This window comes from Haliaeetus albicilla, chromosome 16 (genome assembly GCF_947461875.1).
Source record: "Haliaeetus albicilla chromosome 16, bHalAlb1.1, whole genome shotgun sequence".
NCBI lineage: Eukaryota > Metazoa > Chordata > Aves > Accipitriformes > Accipitridae > Haliaeetus > Haliaeetus albicilla.
In genome coordinates, this window is record NC_091498.1 from 15,480,742 (window position 1) to 15,502,148 (window position 21,407).

General features: G+C 53.7%; 1 protein-coding gene across 1 annotated transcript in view; it reads left to right on the forward strand.

Annotated features, from left to right (window-relative positions):
* Window positions 1-21,407, forward strand: part of CD81 (CD81 molecule) — a 35,221-nt gene that overhangs the window by 774 nt on the left and 13,040 nt on the right. The window contains exon 2 of the mRNA XM_069803646.1: window positions 10,179-10,293. Within this exon, the coding sequence (XP_069659747.1) occupies window positions 10,179-10,293 (115 nt within the window). The remainder of the gene's footprint in view (window positions 1-10,178; window positions 10,294-21,407) is intronic.

The following is a 21,407-nucleotide window of genomic DNA, read 5'->3' on the forward strand; positions in this document are numbered from 1 at the left end:
GCTGGCAGGGAGCGGCTGGGGCTCGACGGCCCTGGCATCGCGTCCAGAGCCGGCCTCGACGCCCGCGCTTGGGTCGTGCCCCAGCTGGGTTCCGCTGCCGGGGAAGTTATTTTAGGATGCAGGTTTTACCCGGGCTGGAGAGGTTGTCTTTCCTGAGAAAGTTTCTCATGAAATAATCCATCCAGACGTGCGGCTAATTTAGCAAAAAGCGGCATATCCCAGTTTCCCTGCAAACCAGGTTTGTCCTGGTTAGAAACACCCTCCGGCAGCGAGGGGCTGGCACGGCAAGAAACGCTCTCTCCCCGCTCCTGCGCCTGGGAGCAGTGAAATGTGCCCGAGCAGGCTGCTTTATTTTTTTAAATAGGCTATTTTCCATTCCCCAAAATGCTGTTTTTCTTGCAAGCAAGCCCAGCCCCACCCCGCGGAGGCAAGGCACCGCTTGCTGAGCGTCGGCCGCATGGTCAGGATGCGCCCCTTGTCCTGACACCCTGCTCTGTCGTTGGGGAATTTGGGGGTTTTCTTAACGTTTTCTTGCAGCAGCGAATGCAGCAAGGAGAGGTGGGGAGGGGAGCGATGCCTTCCAGAGCAAACCCTGCCTCGGCACCGGGAGCTGCTCTGCCTGGCTGGAGCCTGCTGCCTTCTCCCCGGGGGTGCACGGTGAAGGTCTTGGGGGGGGGGGGGGTCCCCACTTCTGGGAGGTGTAGGGCTTAACCGTTGTGTGGGAGCGAGCGCTGTCAAATCCGGCCTGATTTCAGGCCTCTTCCCCTTGTTTCTGGGTATAACACTGACCAAGGGAGAGATGACGAGCTCTGACGACAGCGGTGTTAATTGATACCTGATGCGCTGCCAGCTGCAAGACGAATGTGGGACAGTCCTGGGGTTCGCGTTTTTTAACCTCTTCCTCCACCCTTAAAAAGGCAGGACAGAGGCGGGTAGGCTTTTCTCTGAAGCGTTGTTCCTTCTGAGTTATCACGCTTCTCCCAGGGCTTTTTCTTCCCTTCTGGTCCCAATTTCCTGCCATTCTTGTCGCTGAAGCCGCCGGGTGTGGATGCGAGGGAGGAAGGGTCTCCTGGGCGGCAGGAAGGATGCCGGGGGCTCTGCACGGCCGCCACTTCTGAGCAAGCTCGCTCGCTCGCCCCAATCTGCGTCTGCAAAACAGCTTATCTTTTATAAGTGGGTATTTTGCTTCCCAGAGGAATAGCCGAGCCGTTTAATTTCCCTGTTAGGACTTCTGATGCCTTGCCCTATGTCTCAGAGGGAGCCTGATGCCTGCTCCCCATGAGCATTGAGGGGGGAGATGCTCCAGCCCCTCCCAAGGAGGGGTGCTTGTGAGCTGGGACCCACTGGCTCCCCAGAACATCCCCCAGCGCTGGGCTTGCCCTAGAACCGCCTCCTGTGCAGACGGGGAGCCAGGGCTTCATTAGAATTAATGATGCTTTCTGTGAGGCTGGCCAGCTGAAGGGTGGTTGAACACCAGGTCTTTATGGTTTTCAAGCCCTTTTGTGATGTTTTTTAAACCAGTAGTCGAGGGGACTTTTAGGTTTACTACCAAGCAAACGCGGTTAGCGGCCAACCTTGCATTCCCAGCTGGAGAGGGGTGCCTTGGTTGCCACCAAAGCGCGAAGTTCCTTTTCACAGGGAGGCATTTAAAGGCTGGATGAGGTGCTGAGCACCCTTGCTGCAGGGTGGCTGTGTTGGGACCCCAGCTCTGACCCCACGGAGGTGCGAGACGGCGCATTCGCAGCCCTGTGGTCCTGCCAGCTGGTTAGCATGCAAGGGCTGCTGGGCTTCTCGTGCTCATTTGCGTACCATTTGCCTTGTGCCCGGCCAAGGTTGGGCGCTGTTGGTGAAAACAAGCAGGAGACAGAGCCCAAAGTTTGGCAGGCACCACATCATGCCGCATGGGAGCTTGCTCCGGCACCCAAGGGGAAGAAAGGAAGCAATTCTCAGCCTTAATGGTGTTAACAAATAAAAAAGAAACTCCGATAAGTTTTTAAAGTAGCCCTGCTGTCTTGTCGGAATGTAAATAAACTGACACCCCTCTGGCTTTCCCCCCCTTCCTTCCCCTGGCAGCGCAGTGGGAATTTCACAAAGCCGCTGTGTTGAAAAGCAAAAGGAAAAGGTGGCCTGGCTGCCAGCTCCCTGGGGCGCCTTGGCAGCCCTCTCTGCCCGAGATGTTTCGGTTTTATTTTATTATTGGGGGGTTGTTTTCCTTTGCGCATGCATTTTTGAGAAGAAGATGCCAGGGTTACGTGCTTGGTCCAGGGTGGCTCTTGAGGAGGGAGCAGCAGCCGCTGCAGGGACCATGCGTACAAACGGGTGCCCGTCCCGGGAGAGGAAGGGTCCCTGTGTGTTTCACAGTGGCGTCCACCTACCAAAGCAGTGGAGGAGGCCACGGGCAGCACCTGGGAACCTCACCCAGTTAGTAGAACACGGGGCTGGTGAGACAAAAGCTTTGCTGTGCTGCAAACTTGTCCTGAGACCTTAGGGTGGCCAGCGGCAAGGGGATGCTCTGCTTCCCTGCCCTGCGAGAGGGAGCAGCACCAGTACGCGTTCCTGGGCGGTTTTGCTGGTGTGACAGGCAGTCCCAGCTCACCTTGCAGCCTGGAGCAGGGCTGGGCTGGGCACGTGGCGAGGTGGAGCTGCTTCTCCATCCCAGTCTCAATAGACAGTCGGACTTTGACCGTTCTCCTGAATTATCCAAGTCCGATAGCAGAGCTCAGTGCATGGGGCTGAACTGACCACTGCTGCAAAGAGTCCCTGGAGAGGCCAAAGGAAGCCAGAGAGCTATTTTAAAATGTAATTAAACATAACCAAGGAGAAATTGGCTTGCTTGGAGAAGGATCGCCCAGCTTATTAGCTAATACAGCCCATGGCAGCCTTCCAGGTCTAGAGCACTGCTGACTGCCCTACCAGAGAGTTGCCTAATTAAAAGGAAGAGCTTACTCCTAATGCCATTTTCCAGGTACCGCATAACTCTTTTTCCCTTTCTTGTGTTGAGGAGATGTGGTGTGGTTGGGGTGCAAAGCAGAGGAAGGGCAAGAGCAGAGGGAAGGGGGAGGTGAAAGTCTGTCTCGAGAGCGGTGATCGGAAGGGAAGTGGGCTGGAGGAGTCAAGTATTTTCTTGTGCAACACTGGAAAATCTGTCAGCTGTCCCCTGGAGTCCACAAAGCGTGCACAAAGATACTTGGCTTTGGTGACGAGAGGTGACGGGGAGGGAGGTGGCAGTTCTCTGTGGCAGTGGTCCCACAGCAGCAGCTCCGCCGAGTGGCTCGTGACCCTCCCGATGTGACGAGGAGGATGGCTGGGTACTGCTCTTCACAGGTTTAAACCCAGAATGGGAGAGCTGGTGGCTCATGTGGCGTGCAGCTCTGAAGCACGAGTTTGAAATAACTCTCTGGACTAACAAAGTAGCTTGCATTTTGTTCTGGGTGCAGGCTCGCACTGAGCACTGCTGAAACGCTACTAGCGATAGCAGCTAGCATGCTGCTCTGCTGCGGAGCGCAGGGTTTGGTTTGGTTATTGGTCTCCTTGGGAATTGCAGAGAGCCTTGCGAGCAGCAAGGATGTGATGCTGGCCCAGCATCTTCTTCTACTGACTTGGGTTTGATATCCTGGGACAATGTACACGCAAGCGTATTTCCACGTGTGTTTGACCCTGCAGCTACTTAATGCTGTCTTTGAAGGGCAAGGGAGAGGTTTTCTTAGCAGGCTCAGTATCTGGACCCAAGTTTTCCTGCTGATGGCTCTCTGGGATGTGTTTTGGTGCTCTCTGTCAAGTGAACACAGTCCTACCATCACCTACGAAACCTCTTCTGAAGTCTCTGCATACAGAAGGTCATTTAAGCAGGTCTTTTCAAGAGACTGGTGCCCTGCCCTATGGGGATACCTGATTTCGGTTAATGGGCTGAGCTGCAGTTGCAAGGAGGGAGCATTGCTGGCGGCTGGAGGGGGATTGCTCTGTTTTCCTGAGGTTATTCTTCTGTCAACCACTGTAATGCTCGTCTCCTGCAAGAGCATTAACCCATGTACAATGCCCTGAGAAACACTTTGATCCTGTATTGTGCAAGTGCCTTTCACTGTATTATTAAAAAGGGAAAGCAGTTGTATTACCGGTGTAGTTAAATGCTTATGTATGGGGCCAAATTAATTTTAAAGCAGTATCTGAAATTGTTTTCCTCTCTGCCGAGGGCGATCAAACCCTGCTGGTAGATGTCAATGTATAGTGATACTTCTATCCGCAGTGGGGATCGGGCTGCGGCGGGCGGTGAGCAGCCTGCAGGCTCGGTGCTCCCTGTCGGAGGACCCCACTCCTGGATTTTGATGCCGTATTCCCGCTCTCCTCCCATCCATCAAGCTCTGTTTGGCCTCTGGCGTGCTGCTCCTCCGGGAGCGTTCCTCCGGAGCTTGTTTTGAAAAGCCCCTCAGTGTTGTGGGGCTGGTAACTATAGGCACCAGCGGAGAATTTCACCCTGGCCGGCAGCTCTATTAATAGCCACTGCTGGGAGCGGAGCACGGGCTGCAGGCTGCCTTCGTCCTCCTGCCCGTTGGGCATGGGGCTCTTCCCAAACGCCCTTTCTGCATCTCCTGGGCAGGCCTTGCCTGCAAACTTGCAGCCTGACCTTCGGCGGCTGTCGAGCGTGATCGCCGCAGAAGGCAGCGGAAAGACGGCGCCTGCGCTCTCCAAGAAGAGTCCTCGCTGCAGTGTGAAAGTGCCTGCGCCGAGCTTGGTGAAGCTTTTACGTTGTCTGGCCGTCAAACTGCAGCCGCGTTTGTCTGATTTAGGTCGCTTCCCCTGCTTACGCCGCCCCCAGAAAGTCTTGCGAGGGTCCTGACGTGTTGGTGCTCCGGGCCATCCCACAGTCCACCCCGACAAGCAGTGCGGGGGTGACCTGTAGCGCTTCTTGCCTTAAAATTTTAAGTGAATTTTTGGCATGAAGTCCCGCCATCGTAACATGAAGACCGTCGCAGGATCAAACCAAAGATCTCGGGGCTGCTGTTCAGCTGTCAGCCCCTTGCTGCACCCCAAGCCCTTTCAGCACTTCCACAGGGTGCACCTATTTGCGTTAGAAGGGAAATTCAAATTCCTCTTTCCGGGAAGTGAGGTGCGGGGGGCGGGCAGGCTTGGCGCTGCCTCTACATGGGTGCCTGCCACCAAGGGTCGTGTGCTCCTCTTCTGCCCACCTCAGTCCTCGAGATGGTGGTGCAGAACCTGTTAGGTCCTAGTACGCATCTTGAAAGGGCTCGTATCGCCCTTCCGAAGGTAATTTTTATCAAGTTACGAATCTCTAGCTACTTGCTTTTTCCCCCCCTTGTGCTGGGTGCAGTGATAGTGATGTTCCGTTATTTATGCTGTGCATACTGGACAACAGGGTATCTGCTGCTCCACCTAGAGACCGACAAATGACCTGGGAGCAAAGCATTCGACCCCAAATTAGCAATACATTCCTGGCTGCACGATGGGCTTCTTCCACGGCAAGATGCTTCACCTTTGGCAAGCTGTTTCATCCTTCCGTGCCCTGGTTCCCCGCGCCTAAAAGGAGGGGGATTCGGTCTTACTCTGTCTCGGCCGCTTTGCAGGTTGTGCTGGAGAGGAGCCGTGGGGAGCCCCGGCTGGGCTCCCGGAGTGGGGTCCGGGTGCCATCCCCCCAAAGGGCTCAGCTTCCAGGCAACGTAAGGGAAACCGCAAGCCTGTGCAGCGTGAAAACCTGTTAAAAAAAATCTCGAACTGTCTACCTGAATCATAAACCAGCTAAAATCCATTAAGCTTTCTTGGCAGCATCCTGCTTCTTGTAAGTAACTGTGGTATTTCCCAGGCGTCGCGTCGCGGGCTCCGCCGCCGGCGTTTTTGCAGCAAGGCAGGAGCTTCTCCCGGCCCCGGAGCCCATGCGAGGCACAGGCTGGGAAGCGGCGTCCTGGCGGCAGGACCGGCCGTGGCCGCGGGAAGCGGTGCTGCTAAAAATACAGTGTTGGGAAACTGCTGGCACCTCCGCTTCCCTCCTTCGCCAGCTCGAGCTGCAGGATGTCTGCTTCGCTTTGACATGCCCGGCAAGCTGCCCTATGGCCAGGACTGCTTCTTCCTCCTCCTCCTCTTCCTCCTCCTCCTCCTCCCCGCCAGGAAACCTGTTTCGGAGAGGGGCAGAGGGAAGGGAGCAGGAGGAAAAGGGCCGGCGGCAGCGGAAGGGACAGGGGGGCGATGCTCGTCCTGGAGTACGCGAGTGTCTGGGGAGCAGCAGGCCAAGGTAGGGGCAGCTTGGATATGGGGTGCCCCACATTAAAGGGGGGAATGGGGCCGTTCCTTGGACCCCTAAATCATGGGCATTTCTCAGGGAGGGGAGGAGCGACCGAGCTGTGAAAGACAGGCTTGTTCCCTTGCCCCATAGCTGGATCTGGGAAATTTTAGGGCAAATGGCGCATCAGTCAGGCTCAATCCAAGAGGGAGCCCCGCTACATGCACGGTGGATGGGGCGGCAAAGCGGGGCTGCGCGCCGGCCGTCACCGTGGTGCTCAGACGTGATACCCCGTCGCGTGGGGTACCACCCCCTCACCTCTCAGGGGGCCGTGGGTGCCTTCTCCCTCCCCTAAGCAGCATCTCAGGGGGGCTTCCCCCCCGCTGTGCCAAGCAGGAATCGCATCGCTGCAAAAAAGCAAGCCTTGGGCAAGCAGGATCCAGCTGGAAAAGTCTGGCTGTCTGTGGAAGAAGTAATAAATCTCTGGAAGCTGGAAAACAGCGGTAAAGAGGAAACGCCGCAGCCTGCCGCGCCACCTCTGCTGTGCCGGCAGGCTGCTCGGGGTGCGATCTCCAGGGCCGGCCCTGTCCTGGGGAGCACTAGCGATGCTGTGGGATACCGTGCCATGGACTGGGTGCCCTTCTGGGCTTGCGGTGGATTTTTGAAGGAGCAGGGAAGATGGAGGAGGTGTTATTTTTGTCGAGGGGCGGTTTTCGTTTTGGGGGGTATGTCTGTGGGTTGGTTTGGGTTTTTTTTAATTTAAACAAAGGCATACGAAAGTGCAGGTAGGGGAAGGCAGCAGAATGAGAACTTAAAACACTCCAGAGTAAGGGAAAGCGCAAGGCTGTAAAAGTAGCCGAGAAAGTTAGTAGCGCTTAAAATGCTGGAAAATAATCTGGATGCTCCCAAGACTGAGCAGTTGCTTGTTTCAGTGGCATCCACCTCTGCAAGCACCTTCACGCCGGCAGGCGAAAGGCCGGCTGGGGAGGTCGGCTTGTGGAAAGCAGATCTAAGAGCAATTCAGTGCTGGTATTGCTGACGTTGCAGCTTTTAGATTACTGCTTTTGTTACAGTAGTCCCCAAAAGTTTAAATGGAGAGTTGTGCTGGGCACTTGGGGTATATCTGCAACAAGTGACAGCCCCAGGCTCCGAGAGATTGCTGCCTGACTAGCCGGGCAAGCACGGAGCGATGAGGCAACCTGCACGGGATCATGGATACCTGCGGCGTGGGGGGGGAAAGGGATATTCAGTGTATGAGGATACACAGCCTGGAGACCAGCGTGATGCTGCCATCGGTGGTTGGAGCTCTTCTGGTTGTCGTGTCAGCAAACAGCAGCTCTGTAGGGTGGGGAGGGAAGAAAACACTGAGCTTGTGTCTGGAAGAAGTTGTATTAAAAATGAGATTATCCCAAGCAAGGTGCAGTGGAAGGCAGGGTTACTGTGGCCAGCCGATGAGGTTTTCTCCATCTTGTCTTTTTTCCTTTGGGAAGAAAGATGCCTTAATTACCTTTTGCGCTCCTTGGTGGTGGAAGGATGTATGGTTTTCATGGAAAAAGTTGCTCATCGTAGCCTAAACCCTGTTTTCGTTAGTAAGTGAACGAGGCTTTCTCTTAAGAAATCCAGCTGCTGTTGGATTAAAGCTCCCATTTGGAGGTCCTCTGTGCTCTGTTAAAGAAGCAGCTGGAGTCAGCAGTGTGGGAGGGACGTGGGGTGTTCCTGGGGCGCATTCGGGCTGAACCCGGGAAGATCTGGAGACGGTTCAGCTGCCTGCCGTGGGCAGACCTCGCTGCTGGGGTGGGTTTGATGAGTCGGAAGACTCCCTTCAGCTGACGCTCCCAAATTTAGATTAAGAAATATTTTGAGGATAGCTTGCAGCCTGCTTTCGGTTCTGCGTCGGGCGTTCTAGGGCAGGTTTGACTGGAAAGCAGCTGCTGCTCCTCCTGGTGCTGGTGTCACCCCAGCCTCGCCACGGGGGGGGGGGGCCGCTGGGGTGGGTGCTGCTGGGTGCTGAAGGCAGCGTGCTGGGGCACGGCGGTGTTTCCTTGCAGAGGGAAAACCAAACCAGAAAGGGCCGCAGCCTTTTCTTCGCCTCTCCCAGCCAGCAGAGAAACCCAAATCTTCCTCAGGATCTCTTCGGCCCTGGGAGCTGCCAAGAGACCTTTACTTTAAGAGTGGCGCTGATTAATTTAGGGACATTCTCCTCCTCCCAGGAGGATAAACACGGGCTTCGTTATGCCCTCAGACAATGAACAAGCCATGCCAGGCTGGATTTGGGTAACTTTCTGTGAAGCCATGAGCTGCCTTATTTGGAGCTGGATTTGAGCACGGCCTGGCTTTCACGACTTTTGTCCATAGCCAGTGTTTGGAGAACCTCGGGCTCTCCCCAGTATAAGAGAGGTGAGGGACCGTGCCAGCAGGGAAGTTGCATTGGTTGCTGTGGGAGAAGTGTTAAAAGCTGATTATTTTGGTGGCAAATTGGGGAAAGGTTTGTAAAAATCTTTCCTCCCTCTCCGGGGAGCTGGTGAGGATTTTCTCCCTCCGGCAAGTGGAAAAGCCCCAAGGTCAGCTTGCCTTGTGAGTTTTGCCCAAATTGTGTGGTTTTGCCCCAGCTTCGATGGCGCCCCTGTAAAAGTCTCTTGGCTGGGATTTGCAGAAATGGGCGTGGAGGAAAACCACCAGCTGACCTCCCAAGGGGCAAAGCTGGACTCCCACCCACAGCCTGTCTCCCAGATCCCAGGCCTTGTGTGTTCGCCAAGGCTGCTCTTGCACAACTGGAAACTTTGCACTTTTACTGAACAAACGTGTCTTTTTTTTTTTTTTTTTTGTGACCTTTGTGGTGCTGCTCATGCCTGTAGCTGACCTGACTCGGATCCTTTTGAAAAAAAAATGTGTTTCCGCTTTTGTACTCTTCGGTAGTTATCTTCCCATCTTTAAGATGAATGGCTTTGAGGATTTAGGACACTCAAAGATAAACTGGCATTTGAACAGGTGCTTCCAGCCTTTTGTAGAAACGATATTGAATTCTGAAGGGGTTTGGGTTTTTTGTTTTGTTTTGTTTTTACATGCGTGTTTATTTCCCCCCCCCTCTCTCTCATGGTTTTAAATGGAAGGGGGGGGTGTCATGGAGAACCCAGCTAGTCCTGCTGGAAATGCTCTGGCTCGAGTTCCTCTGAGTGACACCTTCCCCACTGCAGTACCCAGTACCCCCGATCTGCTCCCGTCCTCCGCTGCCATTCCCAGCCCCTCCCTGAAAGAGAAAACAGCGAGGCAGTCGGTCCCAAAACTTCCCATTATTTGGACATAAGTATTCCAGTGGTAAGCTGGGTCGATGCTCCGCACGCAGAACATCCCCTCCCGTGTTTGCGGCGTGTTTTTCTCCTTGCCCCGGGGGCTCTGTCACGTGTGTGCGTGCACCCCACTTTCTGGGCCGCAGTCTCCCCATCTTTCCCACCCGGTTCTCAGCAGATCAAACAAAACCCAAACCCCTGTTTGTACATCGCAGAGAAGCAAAATGGGGTGATAACAACCCCTTGGGAAAAGGGAGTAATCGGGGCTGATCCTAACTTCTACTGAAAAACTCTCCTGAAAGCCTGAGTTGCACATCTTGTGCTTCTTGCGCAAGGCTGAGCCTTCCATTTTAATGGAGTAATAAAATAGCTTTTAGGAAAGAAACCACCTGCAGGAACTGGAAAGGGTTTTGTGCAGCCCCAGAATGAGGGGTCTTCTCATAAAGCAGGGAAGATCGTGTGGCTCGTGTGGTACGGGCCGCAAAGCACGTTGCAGGGGTGGGACAACGGTTAGGAAGGATGTTCTTGTCCGCGAAAGGAATAAATAAGAATTTGCAGAAAAATGAGCAGCAAGCCTTCTGCTCCTGCCTGAAGGCTGCTGCTCCGGGTCCGGCGCAGCTGGAGCAGTGGGTAATGCCTGCTTCCCTCTGCTTTTTCCCCAGCTGGCCGGAGGCATCATCCTGGGAGTGGCCCTGTGGCTCCGGCATGACTCGCAGACGACGAATATCCTCTACCTGCAGCTGGGGGACAAGCAGGCCCCCAACACCTTCTATGTTGGTAAGTAGGTCTGGGGACGCCGGCGTTGCTGCGTGGGCGGCGTGCCCCGGGGTGGGCTGCAGCGTGCCGAAAAGCAGGGCGGAAGGCTCCGGTGAGCAGCAAGGTCGGACTAAAAATACCTCACGCTCCCCCTGTATTCCCCCACAAATATCCCCTGCCGTGCCAATCAAAGCATTCATTAAACGTTGGCTGTGGCCCAAGCGCAGACTCCAAAGTCATGGCAGCTAAAAGCGCAAAAAGACGTGTTGCGGCATCGCGGGTTTTCCCCGGTGCCGTTCTCTGCTGCCGTCTCCCCTGGAGCACGTTTGGGAAGGGGGGGACTTCTTGGAAGCGTGTCTCATTTCCTATCCAAAGAGGTGTAAAAGTAGCCGACGGAGCGGCTGGCAGTGGAAAGTGAAGCTCGGCGAGCTCATGACTCATGTTCTCCAGGAGGGGCAGGAGGAGCCTCTGTGTGTTATGGTTAAGCTTAGTGTGATTTTTATTAATTTGACAGCATGCTGGCTTGCTGGAAGGTGAAAACACCTATTTTTGCGCTGTTCTCCAACGATCCCTCACAGATGAGGGGGAGCAGCTTGCAGGAGGGGCTGGCTGCCAGGCAGGGGCTGGCTCGGGAGCGCGAGCTGGGGCGAGGACCCGTCTGATCCCATGTCCTGTTCTCACCTGTAGCTGAAATTACCTTCTGGAAAGGGTTTTCCTCTGGTTTTCTCTGCTTGCCCATGAAATGGCATGCCTGAGCCCTCTCCCTGGCTGTGCCTGGTTACAGTAGGTGCTCCCGCTGTAAATAGCAGTGGGTTTTTCTCTCTTGCTGTCTCCCCTGTCCTGCCTCATGCCCAGAGCTATATTTACGGCATTTCCCCTTTGTAGATTTCAATTTTTAAAAGAGAAAAGGGGAGCTCTCTTGAGAAGTTAAACTCTCTCCAGGAGCTCCTCCCTTCTGGGGGCTGACTACTGGTGTCTCCCTAGTTAATGAATTTCTCCCAAAACCTGGGGGACCTGGAGCGCAGGGGCCGAGTCCTCCCCTCCCACCTCTTGGGCATCTTTTGCTCTTCCACCCCTTTTTGTTTTGTCTCTGTCCTTGGCCTTTGCTATTTAGAAGGCGATGGGGAACAGGCCGTGAGTCCCACCGCCGCTCTGGCTTTCTGATGCCCGTGAACGGCCCATGATTTGAGGCTGGCTGTCTTTTTAAAGTTATATTCAGCAACAGATCAGCTTGGATTCTTTCTGGCGGCTGTAATTTCCATGCAGTAATAACGGCAGAGCATTTCTTTCAGCTGCTGCCTCTCCCAGCCAGCCCTCTGGCGTCTGAAGACTGGGATTTCTTTTTGCTCCCCCCCCCGTCCCCCCCCGCTTTTTTTTTGCCCCACTACAACTGATACTCCCTCCTTTTTCTCATCTGGCATCCAAAATACACATGCACACGATGTTCCTGCTTCAGGAGCAGGAACCTCTCTGAGGTTGGCCTCCAGAGCTGCTTTTTTTTTTGGTTTGGTTGGTTTGGGGTTTTTTGTTGGTTTTTTTTTTGTTGGGTTTGTTTTTGGGGGGGGTTTTTTTTGTTTTTTTTTTTTTTCCTCCTTGCAAACCACTTTTTGGTGTCTGGCATGGGGTGCCAGTCCTGGGATCTGTAGGAGGCTTTTCAAGGCTGGCCAGGCTTTGGCACAGTGCTGCAGGACAGGGGAAAGAAATAAAAACTGTCAGAGGAGAAAAACTTGCACCATGGGGTTTGTACTTAGTGAGGAGGGGGAGTGGGAAAGCAGCGCTCTGGTGTCTCCTGGTTTCTCTCTGTGTCCTTTCCCCTGCCCCAAAGTTGGAGCTGTTTTGTTAAAGGTTGTTTTCCCACGGTGTCTGTGTGTTACGGCAGAGGGAGAACAATTAACGCAGCCGGCTGGTGTGTGGGATTTGATGGCAATGGGGAAGTGGGAGAAGGAGGATGTGGGGAGCAGGGCAGCTAGCAGGGTACCAGGGCCGATGCTGATCTGCCTTCAGGCTGCTGCAGGAGCAGGAGGGCAGCGGTCCTTGCTCTCCGCTTCCCCTGCGGCCGGACCGGACGGCTGCAGCAGCCCCTCTTGCAGCTCCCGTGGGCGCAGGCAACTGTTCCCCCGCTCAGCTCTGCAGCCTGTGAGGAGGGAGCTCCTGGGTCGGGGTTTCCCACAAGCGGAACCCTCTCGCTCCCCAGCCCCGGCATTTTGGCACTGCACCCAGCGAGTTGTCTTGTGGGTTGGCTTGGGAGGTTATTAAACGAGCTTTTGTTCACGGGCTTTTCCTCAGCACGGCTCGCAAACCGTCTGATCCCCTAACCGCTTGTTGCAGGTTTGGCTTTTGGAACTTCCATTTTGGCTGTGGACCCAACGCTCCAGCAAATTACAAGTTAACTGCTTCAGCACTGTAAAGACCAAGCGGTAGCAGGGATGAGGATAGCTAGAGCGTCGTAGTTTCATGCTTTTGTGACTATAAAGGAAAACACTTGCTCTTCATTTGAGCTAGGCTTATGGTCTAATATGCGTTTATTTGCTTTATTTGTAGTTGGAAAAACTAAAATCCTTCTTGCCCTTGCATAACACCGTGTCTGAAGTGCTCTGTGTGTCTGGAGGCTGGGCAAGGTGCTGGTAGCAGATCAGAGAACATCCTTCTAGATAGCTAGAGGCATTGATAAGTTGGATGCTAACAACTGGTTAACCACTTCTTACATATTTATTGACCCTACACATAAAGAACCATTTAAAAAAAAAAAAAACAGACCAAAACTGTGACTCAATGAGTTATGAGAGCCAGTGGGAAAAGGCTGAGCTGGTCCGTCTCTGTGGATACCGGTACAAACTGGAGCAGTCTGATCTCTCCACAATAAGTTGGTGCGGTGGTGTCAGTGGTTTTAAGAGCTCTTGGGGATCTCGAAGAGGCAAGTGACACTGAACTTGCTGCTTTTGCCCCATCTCAGTGGGGTAGTAGCGAAGAGAATGGGACAGGGGAAAGCCAGGTTCCCCATCCCCTAAGGATTTGGTTACGTGATACCCGGAGATGGCTGCTGCGGGCGAAATGCTGTCAGCAGGGTGGGGACAAAAGCCTCGGCCCTTGTTTGCCTTAAATCCCCACTCCTGGATATCACATTTGCCCCCTTGCTGGGCTGCCTGTGCGCTGGGAGCATCGCCGGGCACTCATCCCTGCTGCCCGCCCTTCCCGCGCTGTCCCCGACGCTGCCTGGTGAGGAGCGGAGCGCGGAATCCGGATGGTCTCGGCTTCGCTCTCGCCTGCCAGGTCCAAAATAGGAAATCTGCTTCTAGCTGCTCATAGCAAGTGACAGGGTGACACGACCCGTGGCTCTAATTAGCTCGGCCCTGGGAGCGGGGCCAGCCACAAGGAAAAGTGCAAAGGCCTCCAGAGCTGGGGTGCGGATTTCTGTGCACCTTTTGGGGGCGAGCAGGGGGTTGGGTTTGCTTCTGTTCAGGTTTTTTTTGTGTTTTATTAGTAAATCCTCTGCTGGGCAGCATCTCTTCTGTGGAGCACAGCGGCACTGGCGCTGCTCCGGGGGGGTGGAAGGTTTTGGACAGGCATGCGGTGGTGGGTTAAACTTGGCCACCACCGGGGCTGCTGCTGCTCCCTTTCTCTGCTCTCCTGCTGGGTATCACTGCCCCAACAGGCAACAGGGTGGGGGTTTGTGTTTTGGTTTTTTTTTTTTATTATTATTATTTATTTTTATTTTTTTTATTTTGTTGTTTTGTGTGGGGTTTTTTTTCCCCTAGCAACCAGGCTGCTGATGGTGGATCCGGCTCCCGAGCAGGTCAGGCAGCAAAGGAGACAAGGGGGGGGGTGACAGCCAGGGGCAGCAAGGGCTTTGGGCTGATTTTAAGGCCATGAGTGTGCCCGGGAAGCGGTGTGTTGCAGTAGCACTGGAGGGGAGACTGGCTAACGGGAACGCAGGCTCTCTAACGAGGTGAATCACAGATGCTCTTCACCATACTGCTCCATACAAATACAATCCAGGATAATGATTTCTGCCCTGGAAATGAGTTCAAGCTGCTTTTCACACAGACTGGGCTGGAAGAAATGGGCCAGAAAGCACAGGGATGCTTCACAGTTTTTCTCACAAACAAGTACGCATTGGAGTTGAACTGCAATTGCATCTGCATGCTTGTCCTTGAAGTCAGCACAGTGTCCATCGCTGGCACGCTTTTGTAGGTATCCTCAGGTTTTTTGAAAGTACCCTCATAAGGCTTTGCTGGCTTCAGGAGGTCTGACCCTCGTGGACAGAAGAGACTGCCGAGCGGCAGTGCGTACGTGGGTAGGGATCGGGGACGCCTGCCTGAGCTTCCCCAGGGCTTGCCCGCTGTCCCTACGGCACGTGAGGATGCTTCGGCCGCTCTTGCTGTGGGTCCCAGATGTGGCCAGCAGCGCAGAGCGTCCCGGCACATCGTCCAGACAGACTTGTGTTGGCTAAGCAGCCACTGAAGAGCTGTCCCTTCTATTCATAACCGCAGCTTTTTTCTTAATCAGCCTTTCAGGACTGCCTTGGACAAAAAGAAGTGATGTCCAGGATTTCAGAGGTGCGTTTTTTGTTGCAGAGGAGGTTGCACTGAGCTCTGGTGAGGTGCAAAAGCTCTGGAAGCCAGCAGTGCTGCAGTGGGCGCAGACCTGCTGTGAGCAATGGGGAGTTCTTGGCTTCTCTTCATGCTCCCATCCTTGTCCCCATCCCTCCAGAAGTATTAGGCATCTTTCAAAGGTGGTGCCAACTTCTCTCTATTGTGGGGTTAGACTCAACAGTAAATCTTTTGCTAAACTTGTTGTGAAAGGGCTAGAGAAGAGCCCAAGAGCCCTGGTCTCTGGGTCCTGTAAAAAACACTAGTGAAAAACTGCCTTCTGTTTTGGGGTGAGGTGCTGCAGCGATCCCTGCAGATGCACGCGGCTGGTTCAGCACCGCGCTCCCTCACCCGCTTGTGCTGTGCTTCTTCAAGGCTCCATGTGTCGGTGGTTTGCCGGTAGAGACACGAGCTGTGGCCAGGCTTGTGAGCTTGGGAGTGGAAACCAAGGGTTGCGTTTGGCCTTGAACCACAGTGAGCAAAATGGATCACTTAAAAAAACAATATATATGTGGGGATTTTTTTTAAATAGAAGTACATGCACTTTTCTCTCTTGGAAGTAAACTTATTTACAGTTAAGGACAATTAATTATTTAATCCCTTAAAGAAAAAAAGGCTGAGATTTACTGGTTCTAGATTTTCCTCTAATCACTTTCAGATCAACTCCTTCAATAATAGTGGAATTCTTTTTAAAATAGTAGTTGTGAGGCAAAATACTTTGTCAGTACTTCCCTCTAAGTATCTGGCTTACATCATATAGCTGACAATACAAACAATCCTTTTTGTGTGTGTTCTTATCATAGAATTCAATTTCTATTAAAAAAACAAATTGTATTTAATTGCAATTCAGTCTACGTTCATCGTGACCGAATCCTGCAATTCATTTACTCTGCAGACTAAAATTGGTTATGATGTAAGGCCATAAATTAGCGGCGTTGGGTTATTTTGTGTTCAGATCTATCTGACTACAAATAATGTAGTTGTCGTCCTCCTTTGCCCCCTCCCGTTGGCTCTGCTGCCGGGGACCTGCGCCAAAGGTGGCTTCTTGCTCTTCAGAGCTGTTTAAACCCATAGCTCTGATGGTTTTCCTTTGAAAACCTGCCATGAGTTCAGGCATGCAAAGCCCCCAAGAAATCCTCCGGCAGGATTTGGGCTCTGTCAGCGGCTGAGACCCCAGGGCACGTAGAGATGTCCAGAAGCGGTGTCGGCTGGGGCAGCGGAGGGGTGGGCCGGCGTGTTCCAGCCTGGGTCTCCTGTGCCGGACCTGGACCACCATCGTCCATCCCAGCCCTGGAGATGTGCAGCAGACCTCCTCCCAGCTCTCGCGGGTACGCTGACGTTACAGAACTCAAGTCTTCTTCCAGTGTTTCCTGGGTAGGCAGAAGAAACCTGGCCGTGGCATCTTTGTGTGGAGTTGTCTTGGGTATGGCTTTGTGCACCTGAGGCTGTCATTTGGGGCTTTCTCCACCTCCCCTTTGCTTTTCTGACAGAGGTGTGTCCTTTGCCACCTCCTCACCTTGTTCTTGCAGACAAGGGCAGCACGTCCAGCCTTTTGTCCCCCCAGGTGAGCCACCAGCCCCAGGAGAGCTCTCCACGCTTTGCGACACTGTTGCTCCATCTGGAAGCCATTAGCAGCCACAGAGCGGCAACGTTTTTCTTGGGAAAGGGGGTGGAGGGGAGTGGATGGGCTTCCCAGTTGTCGTCTGCCAGCAAACCCTCTCTTTTTCCGCCCCCTCTCTCTCGCCCCACTTCCAAGAAAGCACTGTCGGCTCTGCTGGGCCAATTCCAGTGGCCAGCTGGACAAAAATATCCAGGAGACCCTCCCTCGCTGGCTGGCTGGAGCAGCCACCCCTTTCCCACCCCTACGCTGTCCTGGAGGGGCTTTCCGCTCCCTGCCTGGAGTTTGCCCCCAAGTTGCAAGGAAGCACGTCATGGTCGTGGGGTTTTTTTGGCTTTGGAGAGGATGTTCTTCCAGGATTGGTGGTGTGGGGTAGGATGGAGTCTCCCTCCCACCAGCGTCGGATGGTCCCACCTTTCCCTGCAGCAGGGGTGGTGGTGAGCCCTGTGATGTTCAGCGTCTCCAGGCTAGGAGCCACAGCAGGATAGGCACTGCAGCCCGCCCGCCCTCCCTCGGAGGCTTGCAAAATTCTTGGATGTGCAGTCTGCCCCCAGGAGCCTGTCTGTCGGGAGAATAAACATGAAAATCTCTCTTCTTTCTGCTCTCAGCCCCTTTTTAAAGTACATGCCGCGGGGAGGGCAGGCACAGCTTGGAGAGCCGCCCGGGCTTCCTGGGAAGCATGGTGTGATGCTGGGGAGGGGGTGGGGGCTTTCTGGGGTTTTGTTTTTGGTTGGTTTTTTTTTTTAATTTTTTGTCTTTTGGAAACATTGCCATGGTGACCTGGGGGACGAGACTGGCTTCCATTAGCTTAACAAGTTAAAGCTGACGGGAGAGGATCGAAGTGGGGGGAGAGGTAGGGCACTGCCCGGGAATGCCCACGCCTGGAGCTGCACAGCATCTCTGATGGGGATGGTGGGGCACGGGAGGAGGGCTGGCCCACTCCCTGCTTGTTTTAGAGGGACTCTGCTGTGCTTGTTCCTCCTTTTCTTTGTTTTTCATCATGTCCTTTTTTTAAGTCTGTTTTTTTCTACTTGTTTTTTTTTTACTTCTCAGCAGGGACAGGACATGGGTTTTACAACCCTGCAGGCAGCAGCTATGCTGCTTTAATCGCAGAGCAAGTATCGACTTTGAATACAACCTTTATTGCTCCCTTCCCTGCTCCCAGAACTGAGCACCCACCTTCTTACCTGGCCTGGAGGCAAAGGGCCCTCCATGGAGGTATCATCCGCATGAGCTGGGAGCTGGCCTCTTGGCTGCCTTTTTTTTCCTTTCCCACCTAGCACCATCCAGAGAGAAGTGCTCAATGACTATCAGTCCCCCAGGTCTGATGTTTGGGGGCTTTCCATGTGGCTAAAGCCCATGGCATGCGCCCTGGTTGTATCAGGGAAACGGGGATGGTGTTTGGTCCGTTGCTGCTGCTTTTTCTGATGGATCGTGTCCTGATACTCTTGAGTGAAGAGATCATATCGCAGTTGCTGTGCTCCTGCTCTGAATTCAGACAGGACCCTGAATCTCTCCGTAACGAGGAGGTGAAGTGAAGACTGGTTGGCCCTCTTTCCTAAAGCTTTCTGGTTTAAGGCTCCATCTCAAAAAGAGATAGAGGACTCCAGGCAGTATTGACACCACTCGTCTCTGCAAGTCCTCCTGTGACGTCCCCAACTCCAAGATGCGGGTCCTGTGGCTCACAGCTTGCTTTCACGGGCGGCTGGTTCATGCGGCAGCTTTAGCAACCTTGCTTACTGCTGCCTTACCCCAGAACTGTGCCGAAAGGTTAGAAATCCCACTGTAGCATTGCTCAAAGATGTGGAGGCATGTTGGTACCATGAGCACCTATAAACGATTTGCTCGCTGTAACTGTTGCTGTAGCTCGGGCTATTCTCGGGGTTATCTACTGCTGCTGTTGGAGGGAGCAGCATGACTGTAGGCACTGCGGTTTGCATTTTCTACCTCCCTGATTTTATTTTTTGTTTATGGCAAGCAGCATTTCTGGTTTTAAAACCCCTGAGAAAGCTGCAATACAAACGAGCTGGGAAGTGGCATGTGAAAGGCAGATGGAGCCTTGATCGTGCAGAATTGTGCCAGTTCGGGTCCAGCCCTGAAGGAGCAGATGCTGCTTTGGTGAAGAGTTTCTCATCCAGGACAGGCTAGCAGGAGTTAATTCCATCTCTGATGCTTACATAGTGAGGAGGCTTGTGCTGGGGGAGTCTCCTCTGACTTGAAGGATAATGTGCCATTCAGGACGGGGATGACAGGTGCCTCGCTCACAGCCACGGAACCCAAAACCATGCTGGCCGTCAGCCTTGCCGTCTGCCAGGCATGAAAGCTAAGATCTGTCAGGCTGCTTTCTGGGAAAAAGTCTTGGTCGTTCCCAGCTGGGCTGTGATTGCTGTGAAATAGCCCCCCAGCTGCCTGGCACCCCGTCTGGAGGCAGAGACCCTCCCACCAGCCCCATCCCTTGAAGGGAAGGATGGGTGTGGGAAAACAAACACCATACAAGCATGTGGTTGGGCGCTTTGGTTGCCTTCGTTTGCTTTTGCAGCCTTCAGCGTGGCATTTCCATGGAGAAACACCGCTAGCATTCATCGTACAAGACGCTATTGTTGCATTAAATATTTTGTGCTTGTTTTTAAATAAACAGAGTCCCGCTCCGTTGCCTCCCAGGAGGCTGTAGTGCTCTGGCCCTCAGTAACAAAAGGTGACTCCATAACGGCCACTTGTTTGTGCCTGGGAATGAAGCTGGCCTTTATCCCAAAAGCCTTCCAGGGTTTTTTGTGGTTTTCTGAGCTCAGGCCAGTCATCGCCGCCCTCTCCCCCGCCTGGCTGCGCGTTCCTGCTGCTCCCACCCCACCGGTCGCATCTGCTGAGCTCCGGTCAGGAAGCCGCGCGTGATGCATGTCTTCTTCCCTTCCCTCCTTTTCTTCTTGCTGTTTGCTTGCTTGACAGCGGCACCGGCTCTGGTGAGGAGTTGGCGAAGCACGAGCGAGGAGAGAAGCGGGAAGCCAGGACCTTGCTTGTCTGTCTGAGGTCTGCACAGCCTGTCTGGGGTGGGAGTTCAGCAGGTCGGGTTTGGTCTTCTCTTTTTGAAGCTGCACAAATCCCAGCAAGCAGTAAGGACAGAGGCCTCCGGAAGACTTCTATAAAATGGCAAATGTCTCTGTTCCCTCTTAGTCTCAGCTGAGGTTCTCGCTGGGCTTTTACCTCCTATTGCTATTTTCAGAGCAAAATTTTCCTAGCCACCAGTGGCTCTTACGTTTTCCTGAGATCTCAAGATAAGACAGACATTTTTTTACAGCGAGAACAATCATTCACTGAAACAACCTCCCCAGGGCTGTGGTAGAGTCCCCATCGCTGGACATTTTCAAGATCTAACTGGACAGGGTGCTAGATAGTCTCCTCTAGGCTCCCTTTCTCACAAAAGGTTGGACCAGGTGATCTTTCGAGGTCACTTCCCACCTGGGATGCTCTATGATTCTGTGATCTCCTGGCTATACTTGTTTAACTTGGAAGTTGCCTTTCGTGTTTATTTTGAAGAATTTGAGAATAAAATCTTCTGTCTACCCGTGGGAGTGACCTGGTCGTTGGAGTCCCTGCAGCATCCCACTGCTTGGTCTCCAGATGTGCTGCATCTGCTTGTTACTCATCTACTGGGGTGGTTAGCATGAATGGTGACTTCTCGGACACTGAAAAGACTTGCCCCCCAGGCCATCTTTGTCTTCTCTCTGCTGACCTAATGGGAGGAGAAGTCAGAAGCTGCTGCACTCAGGGATGAGCAAAGTTGATTTCCCCAGAGGGACTTGCGATGAGGACTCTCCAGTGGAGCCACCCAAGGCTGTAAGATGGAGAAACCTGACACAGTTTGGGTTGAAAAACCTAAACCAGCAGCATTGCTGGTACGAGCTGGAGTGGTGAGGGCTGGTTCTTGGGCATTAGCAGATTCTGGTGACAATAAGCAGACCTTTTTTTGAGAGACTGCTACTGATACGCCGTTGTTTGTGAAACAGCAGTTACGTAGCATCCAAAAATCTCCATCAGCCTCTCTGGAGCTTGGCGGGTGTCCAGCAGACAGCCTTCATTTGACAGGATGCGTTCCTGCCTCCCCATCGCCCCCGGCCCCTTTGGGGCCCCTCTGCCCCGCGCACCCCAGCCCGCTGCTCGCCGCGCCGGCTCTCCGCCTGGCTGCCACCGCCGCTCCGCCTCGCGTCATCTCCAGCCGTTGGGATGAAATGTCCTCACGCTACTTCGGAAAGCCCCAAAACTTTAACTGCCGGCCTGTCCTTTCCACGAATTCTCCGGGGGGGCTGCTTTCGCTTGTTTTTTCCCCTCTCTTGACACCTTCAAGCAAGGAGGCGTCCCGTCCCCCGTTAGGGAGCTTCAACAACCCAATTGCCTGTTGGGTTTTTGGGGCTCCCGGGCGCTGCTGAAGCCCCTTCGATACGCATCGGGAGGTGCAACCCGTGCTTTTTTTTTTTTTTTTTTTTTTCTCCTTTTGCTGGCGGTGTCACCGTGAGGATGTCGGTGTCTCCGGCCGCAGATGCCGCCCGGTTTTGTGAAGAGGGGCTTCCTGCGGGGTCAGCGCGCTCCATTGTGCCGGCGCTTCCCTTGCAGCTGGCTTCCTCCCTCCTGCGGCACCTAAATATAGCGGGAGGCATTGTGCGAGCGCGGTGCCGGTGAGGAACGCCGTCCGGAGGGTCCCAGCGCCGGGGCTGCCGGGCGGTGTTTCCGTCGCCGCCGCCTCTCGCCGAGTTGGCCCTTGGCGTTAGCACTTGCGTTGTCTGGGTGGCGATGGCTTTTGTTTTAAAGGGGGAAGAAGCGGGAGCCGAAGCTGACCCTTTCCCAAGTTTGACGTGTCCCTGAGGGTATTTTAAACAAGTCGAGACCGTTATTACGTATCTGGTTTTTTAAAGAAAGGTTTAACTTGGCTTAACTCT